At 34.9% G+C, this 22,130-nt stretch overlaps 1 protein-coding gene across 6 annotated transcripts in view; it reads right to left on the reverse strand.

Moving 5' to 3' along the window:
* aff4 (AF4/FMR2 family, member 4) overlaps positions 1-21,016 on the reverse strand; it is a 60,554-nt gene extending 39,538 nt beyond the window's left edge. For 3 of the 6 annotated variants that reach the window (XM_073824189.1, XM_073824185.1, XM_073824184.1), the window contains exon 1: positions 917-1,087. Coding sequence is in view for 2 of the 6 variants with exons in the window: in XM_073824185.1 (XP_073680286.1) it covers positions 917-933 (17 nt within the window). In the remaining 4 variants the exon portion in view is untranslated. Of the gene's footprint in view, positions 1-916; positions 1,088-19,605; positions 19,749-20,757 lie in introns of those variants that run through there. The other 3 variants (XM_073824188.1, XM_073824186.1, XM_073824187.1) reach the window with 2 other exon arrangements.
* Positions 21,017-22,130: the final 1,114 nt, after the last annotated feature.

A 22,130-nucleotide genomic window follows, 5' to 3' on the forward strand; every position in this document is an offset into this window, starting at 1 on the left:
TTACATTTTAAATGTATGAAAATAGAAAACTGTTATTTTAAATCGTAAAAATATTTTACAATATGACTTTTTGTTGTTAAATATCCGATCAATTAAATGCAGCCTTGTTGAGCATAAAAAACATCCTTTAAAAACATTAAAATTGATCCCAAGTTTATATATATATGTCAGTGTGTGTGTGTGTGTGTGTGTGTGTGTGTGTGTGTGAGAGAGAGATGGAGGAATAGTATGAAATTTATTCAAAACATCACCTTTTGTGTTTCTCAGAAGAAAAAAAACTACAGATTTGGAATAAACGTAGTTTCACTTTAAGTGCCTAACCTTGTAAAAATGCCAAAAGCTGGTTACATCAACATTTGAGCGTGTAAGATAATGTTAGTGAGGCTCCTCCTGTCTACAAGGCTTTATATCCTATGATGCACATGCAAAAGTAAGGGCAGGGTGTTTATTCCAGTAGGTTGATGATCATACGACACTCTGGGAAGTTTATATCTGATTTGACAGGAATGAGTCAATTTCTAGAGAGTGGCCAAGAACTACTTTGACGCTTTGATCTTGTTCAGAGACATCTTACATTTTTCCCATAAACATGCTCTATGCTGAAAAACATGTTCACCTGAATCATTTTGATATCTACATACTCAAAGGTGCTTCAGACAGTACCATAATCCAGATTATGATCTATCCGGCCTGTCTAGAATATTCTAATTCTTTGGAAAAGCTGCTACGGTGCGCTGCTCGCTTCAAGACCAATTTAAAAGACAAGATTCAGTTTAACATCAAAGTCTTTGAAGTAAAACTAATCAAAAGAGATAAAAGAAGATGGTAGCAAACAGCTGGGAGGAGGCCTAAAACTTTGCCGTGACTACTACTACAGGAGTTACTCAGTGAAAACATGGCTGGTGCTAGTGCTTACCCTGACTGAGAGGCCATGGCCTCAACCAATGAACCATTGGAAGAGGACTGCGGGGGAAAATTCCAGATAACTCGATGCTTCTTCCCAGCTACGGCTCCCTCTCGTTTAGTAGCGTCTACTTTCAGCCACAGTTTCTTGATCGGCAGCGTTCACACTTCAATCGTCGCTGCTGCTGCTGTATTTCCTGGGAGTTGAGATAAATCTGACTCAGGCAGGGGAGGTTACAGTCTGTCTGCGGAGCAAACCACTGCGTTGAGCAGAGGAGCCACAACTAAAACATTCAGGTGAGGACTATTAGGTGCTCTAGAGCAAATCTACAAATCTTAATAACCAGTGGACCATTAAATGGAAAAACAATGAAATGCTTATTTCACATAGCATTCCCTAAAAACAAACTCAATATTACGTCAACACTGAGTTACAAGTTACCTACTTAAAGTCTTTTGCTCAGAGCCAACACCCCTCTGAGTGCTGTGGAGAATGGTGCAGTCCACCAGCGCCCTTATAAGGACATGTTATTTTATGCCACTCAGCCACTCCCCTCTGTGATGTTAAGAGTCAGAGCAGCCAATCAGCTTCCGTCTCTCAGTAAACACATGCCCTCCCCCACTTGGGGCTGAGCCAACACAACCAACATCAGTTTCCTTAAAGGGCCAGATGCAATTTTTCCCCAGAGTCCACAGGAGAAGCACATAAAAACATTAGTAGGCAAAACCCAGGTGGCGATGAGGCAATTAGATGCAATATGGGAATCACCGAAAACAATTATTGCTAACCAGCTTGGGTCCAGCGGCATGAACGGCTTATATGTATTGTGACTTTTGTAGGACCAACTAATCTTACATTGACTTACATAGACTAACTTTTTAGTCTAAGCAGTTTATGCAACGGGCCCCTGGTGTTATAAAAATAGCCTGCAGCCATGCACTTTGATCTATTTTATCTCATCGAAATCCTATATTTTCTAGTGTATTTGAGGTCATGGCAACACTACAGTTTTAGTATGCATATTGCTGGCATATTGGCGGTTTATAATAACTTATAAAGCAGACATTAATGCCTTATTTTGCATGATCACATTTTAGATTCCTTAACTTTACCACTACCTAAACTTAACTACTTTACTAACTAAAAATAAGCAGCAAATTAGGAGTTTGAAGCAAAATGCAGTTAATTAATAGTGAGAATTGATCTTTAAATTAAATAATTTAAATTAAAGTGCGACCAATGTCACAAAGTGAGCTTTAAACCACTCAACATTAGCTTATAGATCTGCATGTATTTGCTCTGAAATGGATCATTGCTATTAAAGGGGTAGTTCACCCAAAAAAATGAAAATTACCCCATGATTTACTCACCCTCAAGTAGGGGTGGGCGATATGACCTAAAATTAATATCACTGTATTTTTCATCTTTTGAACGGTGACGGTATAATATCACGGTATTACTTTTTTTGGTACATTTTGGGAGGAGTAGCCTGTCCTGTCCCTTTAGTATGTGAATAAAGTTAATATTTTTATAATATAATAAGTATCCTTATCAAAAAGAGACATGGGAGAGTATTATGCATTCTCAACATATTTATTTTGCAAAAAACCTAAAGATCTTACTTAACAGTGTACAGCAAAACAAAAATTATTTTTTATTGAAATTTAATTTGTGCAATATTTAAAACCTTTAAATAACTGGGGGAAATCAACCCATGGCAACAGTTTAAAAGTAGACCAATTCTGTGGGGAAAAACGCGGACTTGGCAACCCTGCATCCAACACCAGCTGCTGGAGTTAATGTCATTGCACACATGAGATTTTTGCACGTTAAAAAAATGTCCGTCCGTCATAAAAAAAAAAAAAAAAAAAAAAAAAAAAAAAAAATCGGATCCTGTTTGATTTTCTGCATTTTCGCGTCCATAATAAGCATTTTGATAAGGATGGCGAATATGAGAAAACTAAAAAAAAAAAAAAGAAAAAAAGAAAAAAAAAAAAAAAAAAAAAAAAAACGCATACGAAAATCGGACTCGGTGTACAATGACCTTTAGATTTGAATGATCACGGGTCGAAAGTAAAGAGAGATAACAACAATAGACTGGAGGATTTGCTGCAATCTTGTACTCACTGACAAATATCTAAGATGTGCTGCTCCCTTTACACAGAGTGTGCATTATCGCAAAATTGAAAGTAAAAGTAAACAGGCCGGTCGCGTTCGCCTCGCTCCCGCCCAATTTGAGATCCGCTGTGTAAATCCTTCGGCCGGTCGCCGGGAATAGTCTACAGGCCCGACCTTTCTTCACGATGTTTCACTAGTTGTTTAATGGCCACTCCCCTTTTACCTACCACCTGCAAAGCTGATACGAATATGTTTTACTTTATTTACAACAAGATATATAGTATAAGGACAGGTGTTCAGACTACAACTGAACGTTTGAAGAAAATTTAATGCCTTATTATTTAGAATTAGCTATTATTGGTGTAAATGCAGCCATTCAAGGCACATAATTGATTTATTACGGTATTGACGGTATTAGAAAATTCATGTCGTGGCGCAATGTCACACCGGTGCTGACTAAGACACCGGTGTACCGCCCACCCCTACCCTTACACTAGCACTAGTTTGGGAACCTCTTGCAGAATTTGTGAAAATTTTAATTTTAACTAAATAAGAGAGATCATACAAAATGCATGTTATTTTTTAATTAGTACTGTCCTGAGTAAGATATTTAAGATACATAAAAGAGGTTTAAATATAGTCCACAAGACAAAAATAGAATAGCTGAAATTATTAAAATAACCCCTTTCAAAAGTTTGGTGTGGTTACCTGGATGATCTATGACTGTTTTTTTGTTTTGTTATGGTCGTTAATGAGTCCCTTGTTCATTCTGAAGTTAAACTGAGTACTGTTTTTCAGAAAAATCCTCCAGATCCTGCAAATTCTTCATTTTTCCAGAATCTTTTGCATATTTGAACCCTTTCCAGTAGTAACTGCATGAGTTTGAGATCCATCTTTTCACACCGAGGACAACTGAGGGACTCAACTATTAAAAAAGGTTTAAACATTCACTGATGCTTCAGAAGGAAACACGATGCATTAAGAGCTGGGGATGAAAACATCCAAATTTGTCTTATTCTATTGAAATATCTTTTCCCCCCTATTTAGTAATCCCCTTCGGAAGCAGCAAAAGATACTTGCATGTTTCCCACAAGACAAATTAAGTACATTTACCTCGATCTTCAAATTTAAAAAGTTTCTTAATGCATTGTGTTTCCTTCTGAAGCATCAGTGAGTGTTTGAACCTTATGTAATAGTTGTGTTTGAGTCCCTCAGTTGTCCTCAGTGTGAAAAGATAGATCTTAAAATCAAACAGTCACTGCTGGAAAGGGTTCAAATATGCAAAAAACGCTGGAAAACGGAAGAATTAACAGATAAACTGTTCAGAACAAACAAGGAACTCATGAACAACCATCACAAAACAAAACAAAAATCGTAGATCATCCAGGTAACCACACACAGTATTAAGAGCCAAGGGCTGCCAAACTTTTGAAGGGGGTTATTTTAATAAATTCAGCTATGCGACAAACATATTATGTAATAATAAAATAAAATAATAATAATAATAATAATAATAATAATAATAATAATAATATGTCCTGGCTTCCAAGCTTTATAATGGTAGTGAATGGGTGTTAAGATTTTGAAGTCCAATAAAGTACATCCATCCATCATAAAAGTGCTCCACATGGCTCTGGTTAATAAAGGTTTTTTGAACTGAAGCAATGCATTCGTGTAAGAAAAATATCATATTTAAAACTTCATAAACCATAATCTCAAGCTTCTGCTAACTGTCTTATGTGTGCTTATGAGAGCGGTGTTCCAGCATATGATGTAGGAGTAGCGTAAGCTCCTCTGAGAATATACTAGTCTCATGAGAACCAAGTTTTGTTTACCACAAAGGAGAAACCAGTCTTATATTGAAATCCTCCAACATTCTTCTTTTTTTACTGCTAATTCATGACTGGTGTTTTGTTTTGCTCTCTCCTCTGAACTTCCATGTTACACGTTCCACAGAAGCCTTTATTAACCCACTGAAGCTGTGTGGAGCACATTTTATGATAGATTTAAGCACTTTTTTGGGCTTTAAAATCTCAACACTTGGAAGAGCCAGGACATTTTTTAATATAACGCTGATTGCATTTGTCTGAAAGACGAAAGTCATATACACTAGGGCTGTCGTGAGTCGCCAATTCTAATTAACTATTCGATTTTTAAAAATCTTCAATTTCATTTTTCCCACATCGAGTATCCGGCAGCGTTTCACTGTTTTCCAAGGCTGCATTATATTTTAAGCCCATCTAAAAATCATAATTAAGCGTAATTGTGAATTCACAAACACTACGATTCAGTTAAATAAATATACGCAATGCAGTTTTAATAGATGTGCGTCAATTATTTTCATGCGTTGTGTTACCTACATGCATCTCACAGCAGCTCCGATCTCTGCATGTTGTTGTGAGTTTGGGTTTGTTATAACGTTCATCTGTGAATGCAATGTGCACCATTTATTTAGATTTGTAAGGTAAATCATTTATAAACCTATGCAAACACAAGGATACATTTGTAAATATTAAAGATTAAGTGGACATTTGAGTTAAATGTTTAGTTATTATTAAACAAGAATTAGATCGCGTAGCGAAGTGTAAAAACAATCGTTGTAAAAACTTTGGTGTAATGCGTAATGTACATTAGCTCTATTGTTTATAATACATTATGTATTTCAACAGCTTTGTTCAATAAAACCATATGCCTTCTTGCTTTTGCACATTTTATTTGAATTATTATTGCCTCATTGCTATTATACATGTATTTTAAGTCATCTTAAAAGGTTATTGTTCACGTACATCCATTTTTATTACCACAAAAAAATAGGGCCCTATAAAATCTGTTTTATTTTCTTTTTTTTCCATTTTAATTTTTCTATACTCCGTTTTAATGGTTAAATTAAAGTTTTTAATCCATAATTAAGTTTTACAGTTTTATTTTCACAAAATTCTTGGGTGAATAAATCATGGGGTAATTTTCATTTTTTTGGTGGACTATTCTTTTAAATCGATTAAGCCGAGACACTGCAGGTGAATAGGGTAGAAGAAAAAAAAACATTAATAGTTATCACCTTATAACTGTCAGAATATAGACAGGAATAAAAATGTAAAGTTTGGTGTGTGTAAGTGCTACTGAAGTGGAGATTTATGGCCCAGTGTAGGAGAAAACACTCATTTTGAGAAAACGGAGTTTAAAAAAAAAACATTGTAATTGAAATCTATTGTAATTGTTTTCTTTCCGCTGGTCTGAAAAACCAAGAATCCCAAAATCTCAAACTTGACAGATGCATGAAAAAAAAGTGTTTTTGCCTGCAGAGTCTTCTCTTAAAATGTTTAGTGCAAGTAAAGTAAAAACTGGTAATAGTATTTAACCTTCTACAAACTCATTTTTATGCCAAACCTTTTATTTTGAAAATGTCACCACACACCGAAATTATAGGAACAAATGTTTGTAAAAGTTCAACCGAAACCATTTCATTTTACAGAGTGACTAAGTGTAATTCTAGAGGACAATTTAAGATGCTCGGGGAAAAGTTACATAAACAAAAAGAGGGAAAAAACACTTTTCTAAACCAAGTGGGTCGATGGTAATTAGCCTTTAAATATGTATCATAACAGGCAGTATAAATTAAAAAACCTTTTTAAATTGTTAATTCTTCCCCCTGTTGGTACTTCAGTGCCATGAAACAGCAATTTAAACATTTTAGGATGCATCAACTATTAAAAAAAAGATCTTTGAGCCCTTTTCACAACTCTGCAGTATATGATTGTCCATCTTATGTCACTGTGTGAAGACAGTTTTTTTTTGACTAGAACATTAACACATGACTCAGAGACTGATGAATACTTTTGAGACATGACTAGAATATCTGAACTCTCACACTTGTACAACACTGCAAAAAATGCTTTTCTTACTTAGATTTGTCTTGTTTCCAGCCAAAATTCTTAAATCAAAAAGGATTTTCTAGACAAGTAAAAACTACTCAAAATTAAGTGCGTTTTTGCTTGAAACAAGCATAATCTGCCAATGGGGTAAGAAATATAATCTTGTTTTCTGTTAGAAATAAGATTTTTTTTGCTTACCCCATTGGCAGATTATTTAGCTTGATCTAAGCAAAAACTCACTTAATTTTGACTAGTTTTCTGAAAACAATAATGTTTTAGATATTTTGGCTGGAAACAAGACACAAAAATCTAAGTAAGAAAAGCATTTTTCAAACAGGTATATTGATGTGGTTTCTCAATTCTATATTGTTGGCAGCATCATTGTGAATATTATAGATATTTGTTATACGCCATTCATCGCTGTACAGCTTAAAGTGCAGTCACATTTATGGGTGTTGTGTAAATTTCCATCGGCAGAATCCAGTCATTTCTATAGGAATCCATGTAATTGGTAATTTCACGTGAGTAAACGATTTGCCCACACGACTGGTGAACTGCTCATTATTACTAATCCATGCTGAACAACAGAACGCTGCTGAGCTGGAAAGTGACTTCATACATTGCTACAATACCAAAAGAGCTAAATGGACCATTTTTGCTTATCAATCCAAACAATGCACAAGATCCCAAACTGCTTTAAGAAGCTAAATCAAAACGTTTCAGGCCTCTATCAACATCTCCAGTGAGGTTAACAGGATCCTTAAACTTTTAAATGAGGACAACCATGGTTATGTAACATGCAAATAAAATTTTAAGGGTATAAACAAATTGTACGTTTTTCATTCCCTTTGTTAAAATGCAAATATATCCAAACAGTGGAGAGATCTCATTCACACTTCTTTCCCCCTTCAGTTCAGCTTGTCTTAGTATATGAAGTTGAAAAGCATAGAGACAATACAGCACTTATGTCAGAGTGAACACTAAGTAAATTTACTTAATTTCATACTTTAATTTGGAAAGTTTTTGCATGCACATTTTTAAAAGTCAAATTTAAGTCAAATCTACTTAACTAAGTTAAGTAAAATTAGCAAAGGAAATACGTAAATTTGACTTGTACAGTTAGAGTTTAAGTCATTTCTACTTAATTTTAACGTTTACAATTCACTCATCCACAGTTTGTAAACTTTACTAAAATGGCATTAAAGCATGTGGTTCACTTACAAACATGTATGTAAGCAAGTAGACTCAATGTAGTTAGGACCTCAATATTTGGCTCAAAGTGAATAGTTTTTGAGGATGGATGGGTCATTTTGAGTAGAAAATGAACTCTAGACGTTACAAAACAGCAAGTTACTTAAAGGGAAAGTTCACCCAAAAATGAAAATTAGATGTTTATCTGCTTACCCCCAGGGCATCCAAGATGTAGGTGACTTTGTTTCTTCAGTAGAACACAAACCAAGATTTTTAACTCAAACTGTTGCAGTCTGTCAGTGATTTAATGGCAGTGGATGGGTACCAAACCTTTGAAAGTAAAGAAAAACATGCACAGACAAATCCAAATTACACCCTACGGCTCGTGACGATGCATTGATGTCCTAAGACACGAAACGATCGGTTTTTGCAAGAAACTGAACAGTATTTATATCATTTTTTACCTTTGATACACAGCAATGTCAATCTGTCCTAAACACAAGCTCATCATCCGGCTCGTTACATGTGTAATTTGGATTTGTCTGTGCATGTTTTTTTTACCTTAAAAGGTTTGGTTCCCATTCTCTGCCATTATATGACTGACAGACTGCAACGGTTTGAGTTAAAAATCTACGTTTGTGTTCTGCTGAAGAAACAAGTCACCTACATCTTGAATGCACTGGGGGTAAGCAGATAAACATCACATTTTCATTTTTGGGTGAACTATTCCTTTTAACCCAACAACAAAAGCAACAATAAAACTGTAGATACATATCAAAAACAGCATAATATTATCTTGCCCAAATGCATGATGGGAACAACGGGTCATAACTTTGTCCTTTTTACAAAGATTAAGTAAATATCAAACAATTCCAAGTAAAACTAGACCAAGTTTGTCAAGACAAATTTGAAAAGTTGGTTTGGAAAAGCTGGACCAGAAAGTTGAAGACGTTTTAAAAGTTTGAGGGTTTTCAGTCTGAAATAGTTTGAAGTTTAGAGTAGTTTTAAAAACGTAATGTTTGATGGATAGCTAGACAGAGTTCCTAGCATGACTAACATGTTGCTAGCATGATTAGCATGTTCTCAACATGTTTAATTAGCATGTTACTAGCATGTTGTTAACACAATTTTAGAGTTGCCAGCATGTTTCTTGCATGATTACCAAGTTGCTAGCATGCTTCTAGCCCCATTTGCATGTTTCTAACATGTTGCTATCATGTTACTAACATGTTTCTAGCATGATTAGTAAGTTGGTAACATGAATCTAACATGATTACCAAGTTGCTAGCATGCTTCTAGCCCCATTTGCATGTTTCTAACATGTTGCTATCATGTTACTAACATGTTTCTAGCATGATTAGCAAGTTGCTAAGGTTTCTAGCATGATTAGCATGTTGTTTGCCTGTTTCTAACATAAGAAAATTGCTAACATGATTCTAGCATGATTAGTAAGTTGCTAACATGGTTCTAACATGATTAGCATGTTACTAGCATGATTCTAGCATTAGTAATTTGCTAACATGATTCTAACATGGTTAGCAAGTTGCATGTTTCTAACATAAGCTAACTTGTTGCTGGCATGTTTCTAGCATAAGCATGTTCCTAACATGTTTCTAACAGGATTAGCATGTCGCTAGTTGGAATTAGCATTTTACTAGCTTGTTGTTAACATGATTTTTACATGATTATTAAGTTGCTAGCATGGAATAACATAGCACAATGGGATCATAACTTTGATATTTACTTAATCTTTGTAAAAAAAAAAACAAAAAAAACTATTTCAAGTAAAGTTCAAATTTTAAATTCTACAAGCTTAAATTTTACTTTTTTTAATTCTTGCCTGAACTCAATTATTTAATGTAGAAATGACATTTGTTTTTCTGTATTTACTTTACCATAAAATCATTTTCATCAGTGCACAACTATAGACACGTTTTAAAGGAACACTCCACTTTTTTTGGAAATAGGCTCATTCTCCAACTCCCCCCGAGTTAATAAGTTGATTTTTACCGTTTTGAAATCCATTCAGCCGTTCTCCTGTTCTGGCGATATCACTTTTAGCATAGCTTAGCATAGATCATTGAATCCTATTAGACCAATAGCATCGCGTTCAGAAATGACCAACGAGTTTCCATATTTGTTGTATTTAAAACTTGACTCTTCTGTAGTTATATCGTGTGCTAAGACCGGTGGAAATGCAAAGCTTCAATTTTCTGGGCCGATAAGATTAGGAACTACACTTCCATTCCGGCGTAATAGTCAAGGAAGTTTGCTGCCGTAATATGGCCGAAGCAGGCGGAGTATTATCAGAAATGAGTTCCCAGCTAGTTTAGCATTTGCACATGTGCTGCGTGGTATTACTGCTCCTGCTTCAGCCTTATTACGGCAGCAAACTTCCTTGACTATTACGCCGGAATGGAAGTGTAGTTCCTAATCTTATCGGCCTAGAAAATTGAAGCTTTGCATTTCCACCGGTCTTAGCACACGATATAACTACAGAAGAGTCAAGTTTTAAATAGGACAAATATGGAAACTCGTTGGTCATTTTTGAAAGCGATGCTATTGGTATAATAGGATTCAATGATCTATGCTAAGCTATGCTAAAAGTGATATCGACAGAACAGGAGAACGGCTGAATGGATTTCAAAACGGTAAAACTCAACTTATTAACTCGGGGGGAGTTGGAGAATGAGCCTAGTTCCAAAAAAAGTGGAGTGTTCCTTTAAGGCTGACTTTAAGACAATGCTATTTGCGTTGCAATAAGCTGACAGTAAACCACACACACGCTCGCATCTGTGCAATATTAACTTCTTTAAAGAGCCCTTTGCACTCAACTGTAAAAAATTAACACTGTTTTTCAGGACGCACAGGTCCTTCCATATTTCCTTTCTACGCTGCATTGGTGGACTGCTGTTAAGTGAACAGACGGCCAGGGATTTCTTGACTTTCTATATGACGATATCTCTCAGGATTGTTTGCCCAGGGTGTGTGCCAGAGTCACGCACAGCACACAAGCAACCAACCCAGAGCCTGCTGCATGTGCTGTTTTTAATAGGTTGTGTTTCTGAAGTATGCTGTGGATGGAAAAAGGGGGACGATCTTGTCAAACTAATTTTCCACAGCAAACTCAATCTAATTTTAACAGTAAACCGCATGAAATCTGAGCAATATGTTGTTTAAAATGACAACCTGACATAAAACAAGCATTTTCTTCAATTACACTGATAAATATGAATCTAGCTTTCCAGTCTGAAGTTGATGAGAGAGAACAGCTTTAATTATGGTGCCCTCACGTGCCTCACGCAAAAACCAACAGCAGTCTGGTCGAATTCATGGAGCATGATTCATTTACACTAATGGTTTTAATCAGCTTGATACATCCTTCACTGAACAAGTTCATCGAGTCTAAACAGTTACTAACTCAAAATCCTTTGGAAATGAAGCAATTTTTGTTTACTGAAGGCTAATCAAACTTTACCTGATGCAATTTCACAATGTTTTAAAATTAAAAAAAGATTGATTCCTGCCAAACTCTTTTCCTCTAACAAGACATTAAAAAAATTCAATTAGTTAATTTTAATTCTACCATATTTTTTGATTTTAAAATAATTATAAACTATGATGAAACATTTACAGACAATGTACTCACCCCCATGTCATCCAAGATGTTCATGTCTTTCTTTCTTCAGTTGTAAGGAAATTGTTTTTTAAGGGTTTCTCTTCATATAATGGACTTATATGGAGAGTTTAAACTTCCAAAACTCAGCTTCAAAGGGCTCTAAACAATCACAGCCGAGGAAAGAAGGGTCTTATCTAGCAAAACAATGGGTTATTTTCTAAAAAAAATAAAATTACAATTTATATGCTTTTTTAACCTCAAATGCTTGTCTTGTCTAGCTGTACTCTGTGTGTAGAGATTAAAAAGTATATCAATTGTAAATGTTTTTAGAAAATAACCAATCGTTTCACTAGATAAGACCCTTCTTCCTCGGCTGGGATCATTTAGAGGCCTTTGAAGCTGCATTTAAACTGCATTTTGGAAGTTCAAACTCAGGGGCACCATAGAAGTCCACTATATGGAGAGAAATCCTGAAATGTTTTCCTCAAAAAACATCATTTCTTTACGACTGAAGAAAGTAAATTTTTGTTATGAAAGTGAACTACTCCTTTAAAAGGTGCTCTTTCATTCAAATAAGCCAATAAAAAGTCACTGCTGAATGGAAAATATGTGGAAAACAAAAGTCATTAGTAAATGTTCTGTAAGTTTCCACAAAGCCAATATCTAGCATTATACAGAGAAAATGACAGGAAGTGCTTCTCAAAACTTCACTTTTCTTAAAGTATGATTACTTCTGGCTAAACAAAATGCTCTGGTTGCATAATTTCTTGGCGAGCAATGATGGAGGGTAAATCTTTCAGGAAAAACTCTGTTGTAATTAATGAAGAGCGTATAAATATTTCTTGGATTAAGCACGTTTGTGTACTAAGTGTGTATAGTGCTGTTCAAATTTTTTTTACTGGTTTTCCATAAACAATTTAGCCAAGTGTGACACATTAGATTCATCTTGCAATTGCTATTACATATGTATCAAAGGTATGTAGTTCTGTTTGCATGTTTTCTATTGCACTCCTGACAAAAATGTACTATAATACTATTGCTGGAGCATTTATAATCACAGAACTGAAACTGAAGACTGTCACTAAAGCTTTCTAAAGTTGCATAATGTGTCAACTTTAATAACATTTTTGGACAGTAGTATATGTCGGAATATAGTAGTATAAAATATAGTGCCATGTCAGCACCATAAAAGTTCACAATCTGAAGATAATTCATGAAATGTTTTTCTCAAAAAACAAATTTCTTTAAGACTGAAGAAAGAAATTCTGAAAGAAAGAAAATGTTTGTTCTGGAAGTGAACTTCTCCTTGAAGCACATTTGTGTACTAAATAGTGCTGCTGGATGTTTTTCACTGGCTTTCATAAACAATTGGATTTATCTTGAAAGTAGCACTGCATATGAAAGGTATGAAATTATGCTTGCATGTTCTTTTGCACTCAAATACTATAGCACTATTGCTGGAATATTTATAATTACAAAACTGAGACTGAAGACTGTCATTAAACCCCCTGATCCTTCAAAAGTTGCATAATGTGTAAACTTTAATAACATTTTTGGATAGTAGTGAATATAGCACATTTATAAGTACATAAAAAGGTCAACACTGAGGGCAGGTATAATGCAAACTAAAGGGCTGTTTTTTAAGACGCCGTGTCAAGTTAAAAGAACTAAAACTTTTATACGGTGTGCTGCTCATCAATGTCAGTTCCAAAATAGTGGACCAATTAGAAGACTCTGGAGGCGGGGCAAGCGTTGTGAGCTTTTGTTTAAAGGAGAAAGTTGGCATGGGAACTATTTTTTTGACTGTAACATGGCAAAGGAGGCATTCTGCACTGCACTTTCCTGAACAGATCATGTCTGTCTTTCTTCAGTCATCTTTCTTTTTTTCTCTCCATATAATGGACTTCTATGGTGCCCCGAGTTTGGAATTTTAAAACGCAGCTTCAAAGGGCTCTAAACAATCCCAGCCAAGGAAAAAAGGGTCTTATCTAGCAAAATAATGGGTTATTTTCTAAAAAAAATAAAATAAAATATATATATATATATATATATATACACAATTTATATACTTTTTAACCTCAAATGCTCATCTTATCTAGCTGGGCAAGACGAGCGTTTGAGATTAAAAAGTATATAAGTTGTAAATGTTTTTAGAAAATAACCCATCATTCTGCTAGATAAGACCCTTCTTCCTCGGCTGGGATCGTTTAGAGCCCTCTGAAGCTGCATTTAAACTGCATTTTGGAAGTTCAAAACTCAGGGGCACCATAGAAGTCCATTATATGGAGAGAAATCCTGAAATGTTTTCCCCAAAAAACAATTTCTTTACAACTGAAGAAAGAAAGACATGAACATCTTGGATGACAAGGGGCTGAGTACATTATCTGTAAATTCTTGTTCTGAAAGTGAACTACTCCTTTAAATGCTTTCCAACTCTAATTGGTTCATGACCATTTTTGGCATTTTTTAAATTATCGTCATCGGCCATTAAGTTACTTTGTTTCTGTTTGGCTGGTAAGTGATGGAAAATGACTTTGATTTTGACAGTGCTGAGAGAATGTCTCTCACATTTTTTCCATCTTCATTAGTTTACTGTCTTTAATAGTTCTGCCTATCAATTCAAAATTCCAATTGAAGCAGCATTAAACCACATTTTGGAAGTTTAAACTTGTGGGCACCATAGAAGTCCACTAAATGGAGATAATTCCTGAAGCGTTTTCCTTAAAAAAAAAAAAAACTATTTCTTTACTATTGAAGAAGGAAGACAAGGGGGCAAGTACATTATCTGTACATTTTTGTTCTGGAAGTGAACTTCTGCTGCTGCTGAATGTTTTTCACTGTCTTTTCATTAACAATTTAGCCAAGTGAGACACATTGGATTCATCTTGCAATTAGTATTACATATCAAAGGTATGGCATTCTGCTTGCATGCTCTATTGCATACTTCATAGTATTATTGCTGGAGCATTTATAAATCACAGAACTGAAACTGAAGATTATTACTAAACCCTCTGACCTTTTAAAAGTTGCAGAATGTGCCAACTTTAATAACATTTTTGGACAGTAGGGAATATAGTAGCATATAAGTGCATAAAATGATGTCAACACTGAGGGCGGGTATAATGCAAACTAAGGGGCTGATTTTTAAGACACCATGTCAATTTAAAAGAACTTTCAGCGCTGCTCATTAATGTCAGTTTCAAAACAGTGGACCAATCAGAAGACCCCGGAGGCGGGGCAAGTGTTGTGAGCCTTTGTTTAAAGTAGCAAGTTGGCATAGGAACTAGTTTTTTTATAGCAACATTTAAAAAAAAACACACATTCCTGAGCACTGCTTCTTGTGTTTTTAGATGCAAAATGTTTTGTGTGAACACATAATTGGTTCAAATTATCGTCATCAGCTATTAAGTTACTCTGTTTGGCCGGTAAGTGTTGAAAACAGGACTTTAACTGTGCTGTGAACTTCTCACGCCTTCTTTTTTCCATCTTTATTCTGTCTAATAATAAAATTCATATTTTGATGTTTGTTTCATATGTTTGCACAGTGCATGACGATCCATCCATGCAAAGGATCCAAGACGATGCATGCGCAAACAACTTTAAATGATTGATTTCAAACTACGCAATATAGTTTGCCGCTGTCATATTAATGCTGCATGCTCTACGTGAAATATGCGTTATCTGGTGTTTATTTGGAAAGAAAACTATTGCCAGTGTGCACTGTGTGACTTGTGTCCTTGAGTTTATTCATTTGTGACCCTGGACCACAAAACCAGTCTTAGTAGCACAGGTGTATTTGCAGCAATAGCTAAATTAACATTGTATAGGTCAAAATTATTGATTTTTCTTGTATGCTTTTATGCCAAAAATCATTAGGATATTAGTAAAATCATGTTCCATGAACATATTTGGTAAATTTCCCACCATAAATATATCAAAACCTAATTTTTGATTAGTAATATGCATTGCTAAGAACTTCATTTGGACAACTTTGAAGGCGATTTTCTCCATATTTAGATTTTTTTGCACCCTCAGATTCCAGATTTTAAAATAGTTCGGCCAAATATTGTCCCAACAAATAATACATCATTGGAAAGCTTATTTATTCAGCTTTCAGATGACGTATAAATCTCAATTTAAAAAAAAACCTGACCCTTACGGCTGGTTTTGTGGTCCAGGGTGACATTTGTGTTTTTAATCAGCATCTTTATTGATTATACATACTAAAATGGATTACAGAATTAATGTTTCTATAGCCTCTTTCACGCCATAACACCAGTAAATTGCTGTAAAATTACTGGAACTGCTTTACGGGTAATGACGCAGGCAATGATGCTCTGTTGTTGTTCACTGGTAAAGCACCATTCACACATCAGTTTCAAAATACCTGTTAATTCTGTGACATCATTAACCAGAAATGAAATTCTCTGGAACTGTTATCCAGACCTCTAAATGGCTGCACCTCTCAGTGTTGTGTTTGCAAACATAAAAGGTTAAATGCTGTTAGTCTTTTTAATGTTTTTTGTCAAATGTTCACACTTATGCAGCTGCTTTTGGGCCAGAGCCATCAAATTAGATTACTTTAGACGATTACTATTACTTTAGATAATTTGTATCAGAATTATATGATTGGCCCAGAGTAGACGTCTTACTTGCATGGTCATACCGCATAATTGCGCTCTTCATTACTGGTAATGTTACTGTCAGAAAGAATTTACCTGTATTTTCAAAAAGGTCCTGTTCACACGTGATCTCTTAAATGGTAATCTACCAGAAAAGACTTAAAGGTGCCATAGAATGCATTGAGAGAATATTTGAAATTGTTCTCTGATATCTACATAGAAGGTATATGGCATAGGAAAGGGCAAAAAAATCTCCAGAAAAGGTTTTACAGGTCCATTTACAACCCTAGGATTTGTCTCTAGAATGAAATGCTCTGTTTTTGCCTTATTTGGAAGCTTCATGAATATTAATGAGCTCTGCTCTGATTGGCTGTTTCACAGAGCTGTTGAACTCAGTAGCTCGCACATGGATAAATATATTTAATTAGGAGCTCTAGCCGCTTTTAATATGCGGTTTGTTGAATCTGCCATTTTGAATAGCCGACATTTTAGTGTGATTACTGTGATCGCATGTGCTCTGTGTAAAGTTATAATGCAGAGGGAGTGCTTCTTAACACACAAGTTGAGCTGCTCGTCAGTGATTCTCAAGATCTGTAAATCATTCGCCATCATCAACGCAGTTATTTCTCCATCATTCACCATCATCAGCGCAGTCATCTCTCTGTTTATGTGGTAAGTGAAATCCTATGTATTGCAATGTAACAGGCTAGCGCTAGCATTAAGCTAACCGTGTCCCTTCTGTGGCTTGCCTTGTTTAACTGATATGCTGACGTTACCGATGATTGGGCGATGCAAATGTTGGAGGTGTAACTATTAACAATCCCAGGAAAGTTTCGTAACAGTCTGTGTTATGTTGGAATTGACCTATTTTTCGGTGGTCTTTTGCAAACACTAAATCTATGTGTGACCCTGGACCACAAAACCAGTCATATATACATCATATGAAAGCTCAATAAATAAGCTTTCTATTGATGTATGGTTTGTTAGGATAGGACAATATTTGGTCGAGATTCATCTATTTGAAAATCTGGAATCTGAGGGTGCAAAAAATCTAAATACTGAGAAAATCACCTTTAAAGTTGTCCAAATTAAGTTCTTAACAATGCATATTACTAATCAAAAATTACATTTTGATATATTTACAGTAGGAATGTAATGTAACATGATCTTTAATTAATTTCCTAATGATTTTTGACATAAAAGAAAAATCAATCATTTTGACCCATACAATGTATTTTTGGCTATTGCTACAAATATACCCCAGCGACTTAAGACTGGTTTTGTGGTCCAGGGTCACATTTAAGAAAGAGGAAACGATGGTGTTGGAGACTCATGGTATGTCATGTCCATGTACTGAACTGGTATTATTTAACTATGCCAAGGTAAATTCAGTTTTCCATTCTATGGCACCTTTAAGTAAATAACTTATCTATGAGTTTATACAGTATGTATTCAAGTATAATGACCTCTTATGTAAAAAGATCAAAGCAATGTTGATTTCTCAATGCATGACCCCTATAACTGTAACTCAATCATCTGTAAAACTTTCCATATTATATGCACAGGAAACTCGCAGGCCTCAGGCACGGCAACAAGAATGGTCAATTGCATCTTGGAAAACAGGCTTTTACTCCTTTTACAGACTTGGAATTTACTAAATGAATGCCTCTAGCTCATCTGACCTCATCCAGCAATGCTAAAGCTGCAAACAACAACAACAAAAAAAGCTGTTCTTCAAAATAAAGGAACTCTACACCCTGCACGTTGTAGAAGCTTGTTTAAACTGACAGTGACAAAACATTCTTTCTAGTCATAAACACAGTCAGAGGAAATGGTCAAGCCACGCACCGCAACTGAAACAGGAAGCTCCGCAGAGACTCATAACGGTATTTTTACACAAGCTGTGTTCAGCTCAACAATACACCTTTTGTCATTGGCTTATCAATGAACATCGTGCTCTCTTCCATGCACATGTCTCCTGATGACGCCGTTTCGGGGCAGGAGTCAAAGACAGAGGGAACGTGTGCGTGTTTAGTTTGGTTACATAAGCAGCACAAGGTCTGTCCCAGCTCAAGATTTACATCTGGGCCGGGTGCCTGCGGGTCTGCACAAGTTAGTTAGGAAACTACGCAGCAAATTTAAGCAACACGCTGGCTAATGATAGTTTAACCTGAAATTTTGTGTTAAACTGTATTATTTGTGAAAGTAGAATCGGTTTCCTTTTTTTCTTTTTTTTTTGGTGTTCATGAGTCCCATGTTTGTCCTGAACTGCCGTTTTACAGAAAAAAAATTTCAGGTCCAACAAATTCTTTGCTTTTCCAGCATTTTTGTGGGCTTGAACCCTTTCCAACAATGACTGTATGATTTTGAGATCCATCTTTTCACACTGAGGACAACTGAGGGACTCATATGCAACTATTACCGAAGGTTCAAACACTCACTGATGCTCCAGAAGGAAAAACGATGCATTAATAACTTTTTTAATTTGAAGATCTTGGTATATTTAACTTATTTTATCTTCTGGGGAACATGCAAGTTATCTTCTGTAGCTTCTGAAGGGCAGTACTAAATAAAAAAAAAAATACGATATTAAGGCAAAATAAGAAAAATGTACACATCCTCATTCCATTCAAAAGTTTTCACCCCTGGCTCTTAATGCATCAGTGAGCATTTGTACCTTCTGTAATCGTTGCATACGAGTCCCTCAGCTGTCCTCATAATCATAAGCATTGTTGGAAAGGGTTTAAATGCAGAAAAATCAAAGAATCTGTGGGACCTGAAGGACTTTTCTGGAGAACAGTGAACAGTTTAACTGTTCAGGATAAACAAGTCCTACAACTATCACAAAAAAATAAATAAATCACAGCTGTGGATGATTCAGGTAACAACACAGTATTAAAAATCAAGTGTATGTAAACTTTTGAACAGGGTAATTTTTTATAAATTCAATTAATTTCTCCTGTGCAAACGCCTTTTATGTGAAATATCTTTAGTACTAAATTAAAAAAACATGCATTTTGTATGATCCCTCTTATTTTGATAAAACACTCAACATTTTGCAGATTCTGCAAGGTGTATGTAAACTTGACTTCAACTGTATTATTGCAAATATCATTGCAATTTAAAACAATACTTTTTTATTTTAATATACTATGCAAAACTTAATTTTCAGTCATTACTCCAGTCCTCAGTGTCACATGATTCTTCAGAAAAAATTCTAATATGCTGATTTATCACGAAGGCCTAGTAGTCACTATCAACATGAAAATTCATTCTCACCCATTTTTTTGGTAGTCTTTCTCTCAAAACTTTGTGTAGCGCTGATTCTGAAGACGCTGATGCATTCTTGCGTTGACCTTTGGACTAAGAATGCACCAAGCCAAACACCCTAAGAAGTCCACTTTGCAAAACAGCAGGGGAAACTGGAACGCACCACAAATGTACCAGATAATCAGTGTATGCCATGCATAACAAACATTTGCATACTATGCAGAACACATCTACTCTACACCACAGTATGCAGCTCCAAACACAGACTTGTTCCTACTCAAGCAACTGACTTTAAAATGGCCTCCAAACTGGATAACACAATAGATTTGCCCTTAAAAGTACACCCTAAAGATGGTACACCAAAAAACACATACAAAAAGAATAAAGAATAAAAGAATTACATTTTTTACTCAGCTAATCCCAAATAAAAAGACTAATAAAATAACAGTACCTAGAGGTTATTTTAAATCTATTTGCCAAGCTAGTGCTGTTTGAAGCGTGTTTACATTTTGTCAAGTTGGTGACGCCAAACTACTTCAGCGGAAGGTGAAACATTGTTACGCGGTGACGTCGGTCGTTTAAAGCACTAACGTCAAAGTCAAAAAATGTAACAAGATACAGTGAGGGAGTCAAAAGTTCACAGAATATAACAATAACAATTATCAGTGTTATTATGAATAACAATAATGATATTTCCAGAGAAATTATGTGTTTACGCGACTCTCCCATTAGCATTTAAATAACGTAAAACTCCTCGGATTTATTTTATAAGAAACTGCATAACTTAAAATTACGTAAAAGGGCATTTCTAGACATTAACCTGCCCAAAAAAATGGCACCACATAGGAACGCTATCATAAGAGCGCTAGCTAAATGAAAATCTCCTGCAATCACGATGGATTCTGATAGAAAATAGATGATAAAACGGTTTTTTTTAAGAATGCTTTGTGTAATCGATGGCTTCATGTGAGCGAGTGTTCAGGTTTGGACAGCTCGCATGTTGGCTAACGTAAACACTTTAACACACTACGCTAACGCTAGCTCTGCTTCGTTAACAACTTGTTACAATTGTTCTCATGAAAAAAGCATCAGATGTTACTGAGTGCGCGTAAAACGTGAATCTTTCCAATTATGTAATCGCCCCATTTATGGCCCACTTACCTCTCGGCTTCTTTTAGGCCCGAAGCATTCTAGCTATGAAAGCCTTTCCCTTTGTCTCTGTCCGCTTCCACACTGATCTGCTGTAGCGTCCCAATAAATGTGTCACCCACCAAACAAGAAACACTTAAATGCTCTAAAAGACGCCGCTCGTTTAGGTGAGCCATACCGCTGAGGGTCTTCTGCTCGTCATGGTTGTGTCGGACAGATTTTCCAGCAGATCACGATCATTTTGAGGAGATCATCGCGTCTCTGGCTGATTTCGGCTTCGTAAACTAACCTGGTCACGTGACTAGAGCGTCCTCTCAGAGAAGGGCTGCGTCTCAAATCTAGAGTGCAGACTATCTAGACAGCGGTTTTAGTTGTTCTCAAACACCTCAGCATTTTTTTTAACGATTTCAGTTTATATTGTGTGGCTAAAAACCGTTATGCTGAGTTTACGTTTAATTGTTGCACATTGCTACTCAACAGATGTTTTGTTTTTATCAAAATAATAGTCGACTATTTAGGGATTTCTCAAATATTAATTCCCTGTATGTTCACTTTGACACAACTACATCGTTATTATAAACTGTATAAACTACAGTCTAAACATGATGTATATTCTTAATAGGGCTGTAAAACGATTAATCGCGATTAATTATCCAATTATCCAAAATAAAAGTTTGTTTATGTATATAAACAATTGTGTGTGTGTGTATATATATATATATATATATATATATATATATATATATATATATATATATATATGTATATAAAATAGATCATATATATATATATATATATATATATATATATATATATACTTTTTTTTTTTTTTTTTTTGCCTTAATAAAACAATGTATGTGTGTATTATAAGGTATGCATAATAATTATACATGGTACACACGTAAGTAAACATTAACTTTTATTTTGTAATTAATTGTGATTAATCGTTTGACAGCACTACTTCTTAATATTTTAATTAGGGCTGTCAAACTAATTTTATATCTATCTATCTATCTATCTATCTATCTATCTATCTATCTATATCTGTAAATATATATATATATATATATATATATATATACACACACACACACACACACACACACACATAATAATATACAAAATAATGTAGATTATATATATACATTTATATATATATATATATATATATATATATATATATATATGCACATTTTTACTTAATATATACGTGTATGTATTTATATATGCATAATAAATATACACAGTACACACACATAAAAGGTAAACCTTTAGCTAATTAACTTTTATTTTGGATTAGGACTATCAAATAGATTAATCGTGATTAATTGCATCTGAAAATAAAAGTTTTTATTTGCATGATATGTGTATATTTATTATGTATT

The sequence above is a fragment of the Garra rufa genome, chromosome 19 (genome assembly GCF_049309525.1).
Source record: "Garra rufa chromosome 19, GarRuf1.0, whole genome shotgun sequence".
Lineage (NCBI taxonomy): Eukaryota > Metazoa > Chordata > Actinopteri > Cypriniformes > Cyprinidae > Garra > Garra rufa.